The 17016-nt window shown below is 44.1% G+C and overlaps 1 protein-coding gene across 6 annotated transcripts in view; it reads right to left on the minus strand.

Moving 5' to 3' along the window:
- Positions 1-17016, minus strand: part of LOC137524864 (UDP-glucuronosyltransferase 1A1-like) — a 227004-nt gene that overhangs the window by 67399 nt on the left and 142589 nt on the right. The window contains exon 1 of one of the 6 annotated variants that reach the window (XM_068245289.1): positions 8526-9385. The exons of 4 other annotated variants lie outside the window; for them this stretch is intronic. In XM_068245289.1, the coding sequence (XP_068101390.1) occupies positions 8526-9380 (855 nt within the window). In that variant the 5' untranslated portion in view covers positions 9381-9385. Of the gene's footprint in view, positions 1-5544; positions 6415-8525; positions 9386-17016 lie in introns of those variants that run through there. One more of the 6 variants, XM_068245287.1, reaches the window with a different exon arrangement.

Below are 17016 nucleotides of genomic sequence, written 5' to 3' on the forward strand. Positions count from 1 at the left end.
AATTGATAAGAAAAGATAAGAGATTCGAGCGGGAAATCGAGCGGAAAAACAAATCGATTGAAAAAACAGATTAAAATGTATCCTGCATTCCCAGCATTAGTATTACTATATGTTTATATAGCACTACCATCTTCTACAGTACGTTACGGAGTATATAATCATGTCACTGTTTGTTATTCAGAAGAGCTAACAATCTGATCTCTATCATACTTTGTCAGTTCTGGAGGTCACCAATCAATTTATCTGTCTGCTTTTTTGGATGTGGAAGAAACCCATGCAAACACGGGAAAAACACACATACTACATGCATATAGTGTTGTGGTTGAAATTCATACCTGGGTCTTTAGCGCTGCAAGGTGGGAGTGCTATCCACTAAGCCATGGATAACTATTGGTTTAGCAGACCTTTTGCAGTCAGATCGGTTGTTTGCCCCTCCTCACTGGCGCATTTAGATGGGGTTACCGATGTATGGAATCCCCCCTGAGACTCCTGTATCTTTAAAAAAAAAATTCCCTGAAATCGCTGAAGCGGGCAAGCTGGTAAATATACAGAGGCTTGCCTCCTGCAGGGTCTGTGGGAAAAACTCAGCTCTTTCACTATTGTAAGGGGCAATCTCCCCCCAGGCCGCCTTTCATTCAGTGATTTAGGGCTGCTCTGGTGTCTGGTGTATTCAGGTTTGTTGTTGTAAGGCAATTTGAACCACCAGGCTAGCTGATAAAAGTGCAATTAGAGGACAGCCAAGCTGGTAAATATACACAGCATGATGCAGAGCCTACCTGGAGGGTCTGTGGGCAAAAATCTGTCTGGTCTCTCCCCTATGTTATAATGGCTGCATGTGCTGATAAGGTGTTAAACAAGTTGAAAAGTTTTTGGCAGTCCCTAGACCAGGCTGCTTTCTGACTTGTGTGAGAGACTGGCAGGGACAGGAGTCATATTACAGGCAAGTAGCCTCTGTGTGATGTAGGACTGCTATACAGATGACCTCTCTGCTCCATCTCAGGCTACTCTCAATTTCTCTCCGCTCCTCCTCTCTCTGGGCTAGTGCACGACAAAATCACAATAGCAATCGCTAGCAATTTGAGAGTACGATTTTGTGAAGCGATTTTCAGAGCGATTTCTGAATGAATCGCTCAAAAAGATGCTACATGCAGTATACTTGCGATTTTGAAAAAAATCACAACGCTGCTGTGGGAACACCCTCATAGGGTAACATTAGCCAAACGCTTTCCAAATCACTGTCGATTTGAAAACCGCTCAGAAGCACTCTTGGTGTGCAGCAGCCCTCCCTCATTCACCTTTGTTTCCCTCTTCCCCTAGTGCTGGGTGTCTGTGTCTTCTTGTCATACAGGAAAGCTAAATAAAATTGCAATCCTGGTGAGGCAAATTATTATTATTTAGTATTTATATAGCGCCACCATCTTCCGCAGATGCATATATCCCTGCATCATATGGGTATCACTTGCGCTATGTGACACTATGTGGCATATTCCACTGAATAGTCCAAACTAAGTCTATCTCCCGTTCCTCTCTCGGGGAGTTGTTCCAGCGCTGTCCCCCGTTCAAATTTGCTGCTTCCAGATGCCCTCAGAAACACTCGTGTCCTTCAGTACTTCCAAAGATAGGCAGCTCCGTAATATGCCAGCGCACTTTTGTGCATGGGCAGTATGGAGCCACCTGTATTCTGAAGCACTCGGGGAACATAAGTACTTCTGGACCTTTCAGCAATCCCCCTTAAAAATCCTGGGTTTGCCCCTGCCTACCTATGAGAATGCTGTTTGCATATGTATAAGCCTTCTTGCTAATATAAGGGTTGTCATATTGTTCTTTGCATTGCTAACATTTACTGCCTGGCCCAGGACCCATCTTATGTGTGGATTGACATAGAAAATGTAAAAGCTAGATGAAAAGAAAAAGATAATTTGCATTACCACATAAACAGACAGGGTTTGTCAAATTATTAAAAGGACTTAAAAAGTAGGTAATCCAGTGTACAGCACTGGGGTCTACTATGCAGAAGGGATAAACTGCAGAAGTGCTGGGACTATAGCAATCTGTCAAGGTGAGTATAATCTAATAATAAGGATCAAGAAGAATAAGGTCCTTTGCTAGATTTTGCTTGCAGTAGTGGCTCTCTAGAGGAGTAAGTACAATGGGTGGTGCCGCTAGTAAAATTATTGGTCATTTACATTACCAATATTTTACTAGTGACTAACCGGCCCCCATTATTACACGAACCCTCTGCTCCTGGTGCCTAAAACTAATCCACTCATTTAATGCCTAACACTAGCCTCCCCCTGTAATTCCTATCCATAATTCTGTCACCATAATGACTGCTAGTTGTAGCCAACTGTCTACAATCGGCTGCAACCATCATTTCCTATGCAGTAGCCGATTGGCTAACATCCGCATGAGGTGCCCAACCTGGGCGTTCGATTCCCAATAATTTACACTGGCATCTATTAGACTCTTGCCAATCCCCATGCCCAAATGACCTGAATCGCACTAGAGTACAGGGTATGGCTTCTGAATCTAGAAATTTAGAAAATACAGACAGATAAGCAATGTAATGTAACGTGATTTTCCCCATAGTTAGGATGATTTTCGCTACTGTAGCTGAAAAGGTACAGCTGCCATTTCTAGTGACGCTTAGTGAGTCCAAGCAAATCGGTCCACAGTTATATGTCCTGAATCAGCAGTAGTTTAAGCCCTAATGGTCATTATGAAAATGTTAAATAAGAGCAGTGAGGGCAGTGATAAATGGTTTCTAATTGTAGGCAGGGCAGTGGTACATGTGGCTTTTATAAACACACTACAGAGATTGGGGAAAGGTTAAATACTTTATTACACACTCGGCACAATGGAACTCTGTACAATTTCAGCTGTAGCATTGGTCACAAAGAGTTAATCTTCTTTATCGGGAGAGGAGAAGGTGTTTGAGGTCAAGTGATAGATCTGTGCTAAGGAAGCATCTCTCACTCTCCTGGCAACTCAATTCTTTGTACCACAGCTTTCTGGGTCATATTACTGACTTTCCAGAAGGAGTTTCTGTGCAACAGCTGCATCAAGTATGAAAATTGGGAGTAACAGCACAGGCCCATATGCCCCCTTACTAACATAATAATAGTAAGGGGGCTTTTAGGACCATTGTAGTCCCTTACACACCCCAATGAGTTCTGGGTCACCATGAGCTTGCTGGTTAGTCTGTGCCTCTCGGATTTACAAGCCCTACTCCATAGAGCCAAATTAATCCATGCCATGCACTGATGAGGATCAAACAATCCGAAACAGTCTGTATGCATGTTGGATTATTATGGCTCTGTACATATTAACAAGCTGACACATCATTGCATTCCAGCGGTTCTGGAGGTGTGTTTAGCTTCTAAGGGTACAATGGTTAATTTGCATATATTCAGCAGTGGTGCCTGGGAGACATCTCGAGCTCACTCCAACCTGAATTATCGCAAATTCTTTCTGTTTTAGGAAAGCAAACTTTTGTTTTTACTAACATAATAACAATGAACATTCCAGGAATGTGAACTAGAGTTAAACTATAGTTGCTGTTTCTTACCCTGGGAATTCTTTCCTTTTCCTCCTCTCTATAGAGTCACTTCAAAAGTGCAGCAAAATGTTACTACAACAACTGTCTAATGTAGCTCAGTCTAGCCTGACTGCTGTTGTCTCCCACCTGAACACTTCTCAACTCTCCCTTCTGATTACTCTTGCTGACAGCTCTGCTAGAAAAGACAAACATGAGCCATTAGAAAGGAGGAATTGAGCAGTCATCACTTGGGAGCAAGCTGATTTGCACTGCATAGTTTCACTGCAAATTTTACTTTATAAAGAGATAAAAATAATTTCAAAGTAAGAAAAAAAATTTGAGCTTTTATTAACCACTTGAGGACTGCAGTGGTAAACCCCCCTAAAGACCAGGCTATGTGTTGTGAAATAGGCCACTGCAGCTTTAAGGCCAGGCTGCAGAGCCGCACAACTCAGCATGCAAGTGATTCCCCCCCCCCTTTTCTCCCCACCAACAGAGCTTCCTGTTGGTGGGGTCTGATCCCCCCACAGTGTTTATTTACTTTTTATAAATATTTATTTTATTTATTTTCAAATAAATTTCTTTCTTTTTATTTTTTTTCCCCCACACCGAACCCTCCCTCCCCCCGGTAGCCAATCACTGTGATCGGCTGTCATAGTCTTCAGCCTATGACAGCGGATCACCGCCGACACTCTGTAGGGGACAGCCGTGTCTGCAGATCGCAGCACTGTACAAAGTAATTAGACGGCGTCTAACAGTCTCCCGAGTGGCGATTTGAGACTGAAGGTGGGGCGGAGCTCCGCCCCTCAAGCAGGAGATGCGCGCAACACCTGCGCGTGATCTCCTGCAGTAGCCAGCTCCAGGACCTGACGCCAATTGGCGTTAGGCAGTCCTGAGGCTGCTGCCGCATTTACGCCCATTGGCGTGACGCGGTCGTTAGGTAGTTAAAGAGGCACTGAATTTTTTTTTTAATATAATGAATTGGTTGTGTAGTACGGATAATTTCTAGAAGATTAGTAGCAAAGAAAATATTCTCATATTTTTATTTTCAGTTATAAAGTATTTTTATTAAAACATTGCATCATTCTCTAATATTTCTAGTATACACAATACTCAGCATTCTAAATGTTTTTACAGAGCAGTCTTGTGAACTATTGACATTGACGGACTTTTGATATAATAAGCTTCAGAAGACAGAGCTCTCTGTGACTTTGAAAGTCGTGGAGCTCAATGGCTTTTTTTGCATAGATAACAAGTGGAGTTTCTTAAATCTTCCTGTACTGGAAAAAATTAGACTTATGTCTCTGCTCCTAATGTTTTATTTCTTAGCTGTACTACACATACAAATCATTATATCATTTTTTTTTCACTTCAGTGTCTCTTTAAGCACTTCTGTTTCACAATATAATTGTGGATTCATGTGCATTGCCACCATTGGCTTTAAGGACAGGTTTGAGCTCTCCATTGGCCCACAATTATACAATCATTCTTCTCTACATGGACCTCTGACATTGAACTTAGCTCTTTGCCATGGCTGACTCAGAAGCTCACATTTTAGGAACCTTTAACTGTAGCATTATAATCATTTGCAGTGCTTATTGGAAGCTATTTATCATTTTACAAAAACTCTGCACTAGCATCAAATCGACTGCACTGTATACAATCATACATAGGAGTGGGTACCTACCAGATTGCTACTCCCCTTGGCAGGGTTAGCCCAAGACAAGAGTGTGTATAGATATACAGTTGATGATCTAACCACAATCAGTATTAGTCATTTGACATTACCTCATGTACAAGTTATGTATGTAGCCCAAAATAACAAGAATCAGTTTTTCTATATGTCACCACCCATCAAAGCAGGGTTTTCATTTTAGTTCAGTTGTTAAAGCTTACTTTGTTCAAGAAATCAAAGTAATTATGTTTGCCTTTGGCTTGCTACAACAGCACAGCTGCTATTGAATGGCTAAGGCTTTTAACAGACAAAAAAAAAACACATTTTCAACCTGTTTGAGAGGCTTCTTGTTGATGCAGTGGATTCCTCCTATAAGTACCACATTCGGCATATATGGTCTTGGATACTCCAATATATGGTCAACTCTGAGGAGCCAGATGGATGCCCGGCTATAAAGATGTACAGTTCTGACCTCCTTCTTCAGGAACTCAGATGCCATTTGGTCATATGGTGCATAGAATGAATGGCCAAAAATCAATTCTAGACATCTCATTAGAAAATTCTTCACTCTTTGATCAAAAGTCATGTGGTCAGTGAAATTAAAGAAGGGTCTTGGTACATATGAAAGTGGGGTGGGAGTCTGGGTGGCTTCCAGGTCAATTCCAAACAGAACACCTCTTAAGAAATACACAGATGGAACTGATAAGTGTTCAGCTACTATCTCTCCACATGGAAAGACGGGATCAGTCAACATAACATCAAAATTACGTGTTTCCAAATACTTAATAAGAGTGTCATTTGAGAGAAGGCCCTTACAGGCACCTATAGCTTGATTGCTTACATTTACAAACATGTTATACATAGACTTAACCTTCTGCAGGATAGCACGATGCTGAAACACATTAAATCCAAAGCTCTTTGGTATTGATTCCATAAATTCTCTGCTGTAGGGAGCCGAAAAAGTCTTCACATTGAATTGATCTAAATTCTTAAAGTGAAAATTGATATCAGGAACAACCACAACAGTCTCATGGCCTCTTTGGCTCAGTTTCTCCACCAGGTTTCTCATGCTGAGCCAGTGGCTTCCATCCTGTGGAATAACTAGCACATTCCCACCTTGAGCCAACCTCAGTGCCACCAAAATCAGGGAAAGTCTAACAGCACTCCTGCAGAGCGTCAGAGTATTCATGTTTGTATCCAGAGTCTGTATCCTGAAATACCTTTATACACACTGTTACTATCTATCCTTGTATGCCCCATAACAGCATGATTCTTTATCAACAAGTACTAATGGACTTTGCTTTTCAGTTAAATAATAACTGTGGATTCATTATCGGAAGCTACTTTTATTGTTCTGAAATTGGTCCCTTTAGGACAGTCTTTCTTCTTTTCACCCTGGAGGAATTCTCCAAATTATTTTCAGATCTCAGGAAACCCCTGCATTACTAAGGGGGGAGGGGGGGGGGGATGAGAGATTTATTTTGCAGGAGACATTGTCTTTAAAGTGAATGGGAACCGCAGTTAAAAAAAATGAAGCAAATACTTACCTAAGGAGAGGGAAGGCTCTGGGTTGTATAGAGCCTTCCGTCTCCTCTCTCGGTGCTCTCTATCCTGTGCTGGCTCCTCCCCCCCCCCCGTTCCAATCCCCTGCCGAAGGGGTATTTGGAAGTTTTCGGGAGCCGAGTCCTCCCAAAGACGTGCAGCTCCATACTGCACAGGTGTTGTGAGCGTGCAATAGAGCGTGCTTGCGCAAGCGCAGTACAGGGCCGCCCTTCTTCAGGAGCACTCGGACTCCCTGAAGACTTCTGTAGCCTCCTTTGGCCGGGTAAAGCAGTATTTGTCTAATTTAGTCAAATACTGCTACCGGGCGAGCCAGCACTGGAACGAGGGGACCAGGAGAGGACCCGGAAGGCTCTATAGGACCCAGAGCCTTCCCTCTCCTTGGGTAAGTATCTGTCTCATTTTTTTAAATGCGGTTCCCATTCACTTTAAAAGAAAGTGTGGCGAAAAACTTTTTTGTAGCTATAACAGCCTCCTTGTTTTGCCCCCATCCCATGTTTGTCCTCTAAAGTGCTCCCAATTATAGTAGCCAGTGTTAGTGTTATATAGTGCTCCCCTATAATAGGCTTCTTTATTATACTGCCTTACTTACATACTGTTTTGCATTTCTGTGCTCCTTATTATATCAAAGAAGTTACTTGTTCACCTCACCAACTGAGGCCACTCTCATCGGAGGGAAAATGCCAAGGGACCCCTTCAATGTCCTCAAGGGACCCTGGAGTTCCAGGGAATCCTGATTGAGAAAGCCTGCTTTAGGAATTACTTGCACACTGTACACTCTTATATTTAACCAGCAGACAGCCAAATAAACCACAGCTATTAAGCTTGATTAGCTCAGTTTTAACCCAGTGGAAATTTGTATGGAAAGCAAGATTTGACGCTCATCTTTAGTGGGGACCCATACAGCAATCTGGTAAAAATGTTTTGTGCAGTCTTACCACATCTATATAGTGTGCAAGCACTCCATTTAATTGCATTCAAATCTTTTCAGCACCACACCTCATAGTTTATATATAGTTGAACAAGATTAAAAAGTAGTGTATAATGTATATCTAATGATAGTGCTCCTGCCTTATAGGGCTTGGTCGGCGCTGGTTGAAATCTGGGCCATGATACTATTTGCATGGAATTTGTGGAGATTTCCTCCACACATACCAAAAATGTCACATCACTGCTACTGATCGAGTGCAGTGATTGGCCCAATGACGGTGCCGCAGTCCCGTCCATGAGACCATCAGCGCCAGTTAGCAAAAGGAGCAGTGGGCGGCTGTAATTAGCCAGTCTGGTGACAGCACCCCTGCCTGATTGGTTGCATGCCAAAACTTCCCCTCTGACTGGCCACGGTGATCTCTTGCTGGTGATGGGGTTTTACCATTGCATGCCTTATGATGTCATAGGGAAGTGCAGCAGGTGCCATCGGTTGATTGAGCACAGGGATTCAAGGATGCGTGGGTGAGAAGGATAGTGGGAAGGTGGGTGGGAGAGCACAAACTGTTTGTCCAAACTCGCCCCCTAGGTTTTGCTGCCTGAATCAGGTGATTCAGGTGGCTTCATGGTAGGTCCACCCCTGTATAAATGATGAGCAAAAACATTTGACTTATATGCAAGTGGAATCAGAATATGCTGGAGTAGAATCATAAAGTTGAAGGTGCATATTAGAATAAATCCTTGATTTTTACAAACTACCATTAGCAATACAATATTAGTAGCAACTGGAAAACTGAAGCTTCTGAAATAAATCTCTGTACTTACTTGAGTCAGAGGAGCTGTATGCGCACAATTAATGCCTCCAATTAGGACCATGTTAGGCATAATAGGTCTTGGAAATTCAAATATAAAGTCATATCTAAAAAGCCAAACAGAAGCTCTGCCAAACAGATCCAAAACTGTGACCTCCCTCTGCAGGAAATCTGAAGCCAAGCGGGCATAAGGAGCATAGAATATGCGACACACTATATACTCAATATAACTTAATATGAAGTTATTCACTGTCTGCTTAAAGTCCATGTGATCTGTATACTCAGAGAAAAATCTTGGAACATATGAAGGTGGGTTAGGAGACTGGGTTGCTTCCAGGTCTGCCCCAAAGAAAGCCATCCTTGTGAAAGATACGGTAGGAAGAGAAAGATGTTCAGCAACAATCTCACCACAAGGGTAGACTGCATCATTCAACATAGCATCAAACTTGTAGTCCTCCAAATACTTCATAAGGCCATCATTTCCAAGGAGAGTCTCACACTGAAGGACGGCAAAGTTGGTGAAATTTACCGTACTTTCGTACATTACCTTCACATTCTCTAGAATTGTCCTTTTCTGAAATGTGTGACCTCCAGTTTCTGTGATCATGGAACTAATTAGCTCTTTACGGTAAGGCACTGGATACAATTTCATTGTGACATTCTCTACCTTCGTCACATGAATATGAACTTCAGGGACCACCAAAACAATCTGGTGACCTCTTTGGGACAAATTCTTCAACAATTTTCTCATGGCAAGCCAAGGACTTCCATCTAGAGGTAAAACAAGCAACTTGCCACCTTCAGTTACAGTAAATGCTGTGAAGAAAAGGAACCCGATAGCACAGAAGCACAGACTCCAGGTGTTCATGGTGAAATCCAAGGCTCAGAATGCACATTACTGTCGTCTGAGTTCAAAGTTGTTTACAAAATGAACTTTGACCACTAAATACACATCATGGGAATAAATCAGTGCTAATGACCTGGAAGCGTTGATAACAAACTATAGGATAAAGCGCGACCAATCTGTGATAGACAATACATACAATAGTGGATAATTGTTAATGCAAATCTATAGGACATAGCTTATTAACATAGGGACCAGTCTCACGCTTTAAAGAGGGGGAATCTAATAAAAGCCTGGCAATGAAAAATGCAAAGAAAGAAAAAACAACTTTTAATAAACGCTAAAGCAATATAAAAAGGAACTTTCCATGATTTAATAGGTGGTCAATTTGAATTCAATCCAAAATGGATAAGCCCACCCAATGATCACGCCCTTGCTTACCCCTGGTGACCCTCAAGTGTGGACATCTTGATCCTCACACCCATTACAACTGTAACCACAAAAACACCTGATCTGAAGGGTGGGCCCCTTTATTGGAGGAAGTGAAGGGAGTGAAGTAGTAGCTGGGACACCCTTACAGTTCTTACAGCATTGCTCCTATTAAAGCAGGAAGTAGACACACTGCATATTTATTGCAGGATTTGTATCAGTGGTAACAAAGAAATGTTTTTCTTTAAAGGTTATTATGCTGCTGCTTATCTTCTAGAGCAGAGATGAAGTTCTGAGTTCAGCATTGCACAAGCTTTAAAAACAAGTTGAAAACCATAACTATATGTATGATAAGCTAACGACCATTGTCCTTTGAAAAGAAGGCTGTGCATATTAACCGCTTCACAACTGAGGGGTTTTACCCCTTCAGTATCCGAGCAATTTTAACCTTTCAGTGCTCCTTAAATTCATTCGCCTATAACTTTATCATTACTTATCGCAATAAAATGAACTATATCTTGTTTTTTTCGCTACCAATTAGGCTTTCTTTAGGTGGGACATTATGCCAAGAATTATTTTATTGTAAATGTGTTTTAATGGGAAAATAGGAAAACATTTGGAAAAAAATCATTCTTTTTCAGTTTTCAGCCATTATAGTTTTTAAATAATGCATGCTACTGTAATTAAAATCCATGTAACTTATTTGCCCATTTGTCCCGGTTATTACACCATTTAAATTATGTCCCTATCACAATGTTTTGCGCCAATATTTTATTTGCAAATAAAGGTGCATTTTTTTCAGTTTTGCGTCCATCCCTCATTACAAGCCCATAATTTATAAAGTAACAGTGTTATACCCTCTTGATATAAATATTTAAAGAGTTCAGTCCCTAAGGTAACTATTTATGTTTTTGTTTTTGTTTTGTTTTTATTGTAATTTTTTTTTATTACCAAAAAAAAAAAAATGGTAACAATTGGGGAGTGTGGGAGTTCATGAGTTAATTTATAATGTATTTGTATATGAAAAATGTTTTTGGGTGTAGTTTTACTTTTTGGCCACAAGATGGGCACAGTAATTTTTTGTAAATGCGTCCTGCAAGCGTAGGACGTACACTTGCAGGAAGTTCAGGGAGGCTGGGAAAAAGTTTTTTTTTTTTTTTAACATGATCGCGCTGCTTCTCATAGAAGCAACCGATCATTGCTGGGGGGCAGAGAGCAAAAACAGGAATGTTTTTTCCCATTCATTGATCTCCCGGCGAGCGGGCGGAGGCGCGCACGTGCGAGTGCGGAGAGCGACGGCAGCGGCGGGGGGTGCGTATATCTACGCTCCGGGTGGGGAAAAGTCCAAAGGAGCGTAGCTATACTGTACCCGGGTGGCGAGGTGGTTAAATTATACAAAACTCAACCTTGAAGATAATCATTCTGCCATTCAGAGTCAGCCCAAGACATTGGTCCATAGTTTACAATTGTCCCTCATATATAAGCAATTGCCTTTGTCCCTCTCCCTGTTCTAATGTTCCTCTTTTAGCCCAATGTACATATCTGTATAAATTATTATTTACCTATATAAAAACTGGTTACACCAAGCAAGTTTTATGTCTCTAAAATATTATCTTGCTTATTTCCACATGCAAATCTAAGTGTGGACTGGTAATGGAAGAGAGAGCTAATGTGTGTTTTTAATGAAAAAAAATAATACTTTGTACTGTGTATTACCATCATTGTGATAAAGGACATCTAATGCAAAAAAAAAGTCATTAAGCTGAATTTGTTAACAAGAGTCTGCTAGATTTTAATAATTTACAATCTTTGATCAGGATAGAATACAGCAAGGTTTCTTGAAAGGGTAAAGACCTAGCAGTGACATGCACATCCACAGTCTAAACTTACAGTTAAAAACAGACATACACAGAGCATGTATCTACTTCATCAGATGAAGAAAGGACACCATTTCAGTTCTAAAGCTGTGCATATCTCCTTGGAGAAAACTCAGGAAAAAGGTTTATAGGATATGGCTCAATGTCATTTGGAAGGTAAACCAAAGTTTAACCATATGTACAGCACCACATTTAGCAAAAACTAAACACAGCATATCAACACGAACACCTCATACCAACTGTTAAACACCATGGGCCTGATTCACAAAGCTTTTCTGTTATATTATCCCACTTTATTTATTAACTCACAATTTATCTCTCCTTAAATGACTTAACTCATGATTTACCTCTCCTTATCTAACTTAACTCATGGTTTAGCTCTCCTTATTTGACATAAATCATGGTTTAGCTCTCCTTATTTGGCATAACTCATGGGTTAGCTCTCCTTGTCTGACATAACTCATGGTTTAGCTCCCCTTATTTGACATAACTAATGGTTTAGCTCGCCTTATCAATTTATCTCATAAATTATCTCTTTGTTTATCTCCTGCATTAGCCCTCCTTACAGTTAAGGTGAAAAATAAGTAACCTTTGTGAATCAACCCCCATAAGTGGCGATTATTTAGGATAGCTTCGCAGCCACAGGGCCTGGGTGCCTCGCAGGGCCTGTTGTAGACTTTTTGCTGCAAAATTATGAGGATGCACCTTATGAGGCAAACTTATGAGGATGCACCCCCCCCCCCCCTTTCCAATTTGAAATGATCGCACAACATCCAACAATTTACTCTACTTACTTAATGTTCTCAGTCAGATGCAACAACTTGAGACATGACATGCTGCACCTCAACTCTGGCTGACTGGCTGGTTGCGAGTCTGTGACAAACTGCTCACCCTCAACCAGTCGGCTGCCCTCCATTCCTCATTAGTCAGGACATAGGTGCCACATCCCCCCTTCTACTGTGCAAGTCAAATGAAACACTGCTGCTCTCCTGCCTCCCCGTCCTCACTTACTGTCAGACTCCTCACATAGCACAACAAGATGCTTTTCCCCAATGATGGTCTCTTCAACTCGCTCGCTCTCCTCTCGCTTCTTCTCCTACTCTGACTGCATGCTGTAAGTCTAAACACACAGTACAAACATGCTGCCCCTGTAATATGTGTGCCTGATGCAAGTTTTTCACCTTGCTTCATGAGAGAACTGGCCCTGGTGCCTTGCAGTCAGTCGACCATGAACCCTCCTATAAGTATTCTAGAGTCATAATTGCAACAGCTAAAACATGGTTGAAATTAGGTATGAAATTTAGGGCAATGATCACAGGAGCAACAGCAAAACTAGAACAGGATGCCTGGAAATAAAGAGTCAAGAAGTCCTATGCAATTCAAACTTGGCAGCGATAAGCCAGCAGAAGAAGGAGAGACGTGCAGTGGCTTCTCCCGGCAGGCAGCGAACGAGCGGCAGAGTGGTGGCCAGCAACAGAGGAAACTTTAATCAATATTTATAAGAGAAGACAGAAAGAAAGAAAATAAGATAGAAGTGACAGATGAAAAAACAGAAAAATAAACAAAAGTGACCCGCTTACCTAAAAGTGACCCGCTTACCCCAGCCCACCAAAACCAGCCAGGCCTGAGCTGCCTTGGGGCCCCCAGCCCACCACCAGCCAGACCTAAGGCCTTCTGCCCAACCCACTATCAGCCAGGCCTAAGCTGCCCTGGGGCCCCCAGCCCACCACCACCAGCCAGGCCTGAGCTGCCCTGGGGCCCCAAGCCCACCACCACCAGCCAGGCTTGAGCTTTCTTGGGGCCCCCAGACCACCACCACCAGCCAGGCCTGAGCTGCGTTGGGGCCCCCAGACCACCACCAGCCATACCTGAGGCCTTCCGCCCAGCCCACCGCCAGTCAGGTCTGAGCTGCCTTGGGGCCCCCAGACCACCACCACCAGCCAGGCCTGAGCTGCCTTGGGGCCCCCAGCCCACCACCATCAGCCAGGCTTTAGCTGCCTTGGGGCCCCTAGACCACCACCACCAGCCAGGCCTGAGCTGCCTTGGGGACGCCAGCTCACCACCACCAGCCAGACCTGAGGCCTTCTGCCCAGCCCACCACCAGCCAGGCCTAAGCTTCCCTGGGCCCCCCAGACCACCAGCCAGGCCTGAGGCCTCCAACCCACCACCAGCCAGGCCTGAGCTGCCCTGGGGCCCCCAGCCCACCACCACCAGCCAGGCCTGAGCTGCCCTGGGGCCCCCAGCCCACCACCAGCCAGGCCTGAAGCCTTCTGCCCAGCCCACCACCAGCTAGGCCTGAGCTGCCCTGAGGCCCCCAGCCCACCACCACCAGCCAGGCCTGAGGCCTCCTGCCCACCACCAGCCAGGCCTGAGCTGCCCTGGGGCCCTCAGCCCACCACCAGCCAGGCCTGAGGCCTTCCACCCAGCCCACCACCAGCCAGGCCTGAGCTGTCCTGGGGACCCCAGACCACCAGCCAGGCCTGAGGCCTCCAGCCCACCACCAGCCAGGCTTGAGCTGCCCTGGGGCCCCCAGCCCACCACCACCAGCCTGGCTACATATACTGGGTACATATATACACCTGGCTACCTATACTGGGGACACTGGCTGTCTGTCATTATGTGCATTTACTGGTGAAAGGCTGTCTGTCATAATGTGCATTAACTGGTGAAACGCTATCTCTCATTACATGCATTTACTGGTGAAAGGCTGTCGGCCATTACGTGCATTTAGTAGTGAAACGCTCAAGAAATCAGCAATGTCTTGCGCTAACTATCTAACTCAATGGCTGTGTACACATAAAATCTCTTTTGTTGGTGCACTATGGAGCCGCTTCTCTCTGGGTGGAACTAATACTTGTATGCACAGAAAAGAGAAAAAATGAAAAGCGCTCCTATAGGGCATTAAAACTTTTAATCAAATTCACGCAATATCAAATTGCACTTACATAGTCCATGTCTTTAAAATCAGCCTGTAATTGGGCCACCCAACGATCAATCTCCCTAGCTGATGTCTGGCCAGGACACGCGGCCGCTCCCATGTATCTGCGCTGAACGCGGTGTGGCAAGGAGGGGATGAGGGGGCTTGGCCGTGACACTTAACAGCCTCTACGTCACTACCGGTTTCGACGTTCCACGCCTTCTTCAGGTGCCGTAGGGGCCCTCGGGAGGCGTTTAAATAAGTAGCGCTTAATAGTATGCGCATCGGAGCGACCGTGTGTCCTGGCCATACAGCGGCTGAGGACATTGATCGTTGGGCCCAATAACACGCTGATTTTAAAGACATGGACTATGTAAGTGCAATTTGATATTGCGTGAATTTGATTGAAAGTTTTAATGCACTATAGGAGTGCTTTTCGTTTTTTTTCAGTAGTGAAACGCTGTCTCTCATTACGTGCATTAACTGGTGAAACGCTGTCTCTCATTACATGTATTTACTGGTGAAAGGCTGTCTGTCATTACATGCATTTACTGGTGAAAAGCTGTCTCTTATGTGCATTCACTGTTGAAACGCTGTCTCGCATTACGTGCATTAACTGGTGAAACGCTGTCTTTAATTACATGCATTTACTGGTGAAAGGCTGTCTGTCATTACATGCATTTACTGGGGAAACACTGTCTCTCATTACGTGCATTTACTGGTGAAAGATTGTCTCTCATTACATGCATTTACTGGTGAAACGCTGTCTCTCATTCCGTGCATTTTCTAAATTATAATAATAAATGGCAGCCTTTTTTCAGCTGCATGGTGACAAATATAAAATATTTTACATTTATTAGAGAAACCATTCCCTTCCTTTCATATTGCCGGGAAATAATCCAGCAAACTGGTGGAGTAGATGGTGTCCAGCAAAGGAGGTAATGCTAATGGCTGCCACCTCTATAACCCTAGTTATGCAAAGAGGAGGGTGAAAAGCATGCACTGAAGTGCTCATAGGCTTGAAGGAGTGTTTATTTATCTTTGTATGTGTCAGAGTGTTGCAACAAAATATTTTTAATTAAAAAAATGTTTGGTTTGAGTCCGCTTTAAATTCAAAGTGGCGAAGTTGCTCCTGGATTCCTTTTCTATTTTTGATACATGCAATGGCGGCGCCACGCTGGGGCTTACCCAGGCTTCAGCCCCAGCTGTGAACTAATCAGCCCCCCTTAACACCCCCCCCCCCCCCCCCCCCCCCGTGGGCTGCAGCAAGTTTAGGAGAAAGGAGGAGGACTGGAGGAGGGCTGACTTCTCAATTTTCAGCCATAGTTTTAAAATAAAACATTCTACTGTGGGTAAAACCTATACACAGGGCCGGCCCTAGACTATTTGCCGCCTGAGGCAAAAAAAAAATTCCGCCGCCACCGCCACCCCCCCCCCCCCCCCCCCCCGCTCTGGGGGGCCGCCGAGCTGGAGGGGTAGCTGGCAGGACGGGGGTATTGGGCCTAGCGGCGGGGAGGGGGCCGTACCCCCCCTCCCTCGCCTGGGTCCCCCGTGCTCCGCTCCCCTCCAGCCTTAAATACAAGCAGCCGCTATGTGTAAGAGGCACGGGCGGGTAGGACTCACCTCTTCCTCGTTCCAAGCGTGCGCTCCACTGACGTCACTTCCTGCAACGCTGCAGGAAGTGACGTCAGTGGAGCGCACGCTTGGAACGAGGAAGAGGTGAGTCCTACCCGCCCGTGCCTCTTACACATAGCGGCTGCTTGTATTTAAGGCTGGAGGGGAGCGGAGCACGGGGGACCCAGGCGAGGGAGGGGGGGGTCCGACCCCCCTCCCCGCCGCTAGGCCCAATACCCCCGTCCTGCCAGCTACCCCTCCAGCTCGGCGGCCGGCTCCCCGCACCCACGGACGGGCGGGTGCCGCCCCTGGAATTTTGCCGCCTGAGGCAAAAGTTTCACCCCGCCTCATGAGCGGGCCGGCCCTGCCTATACATTTTATTTGGCCATTTGTCTCAGTTACTGCAAAAATAAAATATTTCCCTAGTGCAATGTATGGCGCCAATGTTTTATTTGGAAATAAAGGTGCATGTTTTCAATTTTGCATCCATCACTCATTATAAGCCCATCATTTAAAATATAACAGTAACATACTCCCTTGACATACTGTACATATTAAAGTTCAGTCCCTAAGGTAATTATTTGTTTTGTTTTTTTACTGTCATTTTTTTATGCAAAAATTATATTTGGGTACTATGGGAGAGTGTGGGAAGGGAGGAGTTAATTTTAAATGTAAGTATGGGTCTTTTTATTAAAATAAATGTATGTAGGTGTCACTTTATTATTTGGCCACAAAATATCCTCGCACATTATTTCCTATTTGCGTACTAGTAGGTACGTGAATAGAAAGTAATGCATGGCTATGTTACTTCCAGGGCAGCCAT

The sequence above is a fragment of the Hyperolius riggenbachi genome, chromosome 7 (assembly GCF_040937935.1).
Source record: "Hyperolius riggenbachi isolate aHypRig1 chromosome 7, aHypRig1.pri, whole genome shotgun sequence".
In the NCBI taxonomy this organism is placed as follows: Eukaryota; Metazoa; Chordata; class Amphibia; order Anura; family Hyperoliidae; genus Hyperolius; species Hyperolius riggenbachi.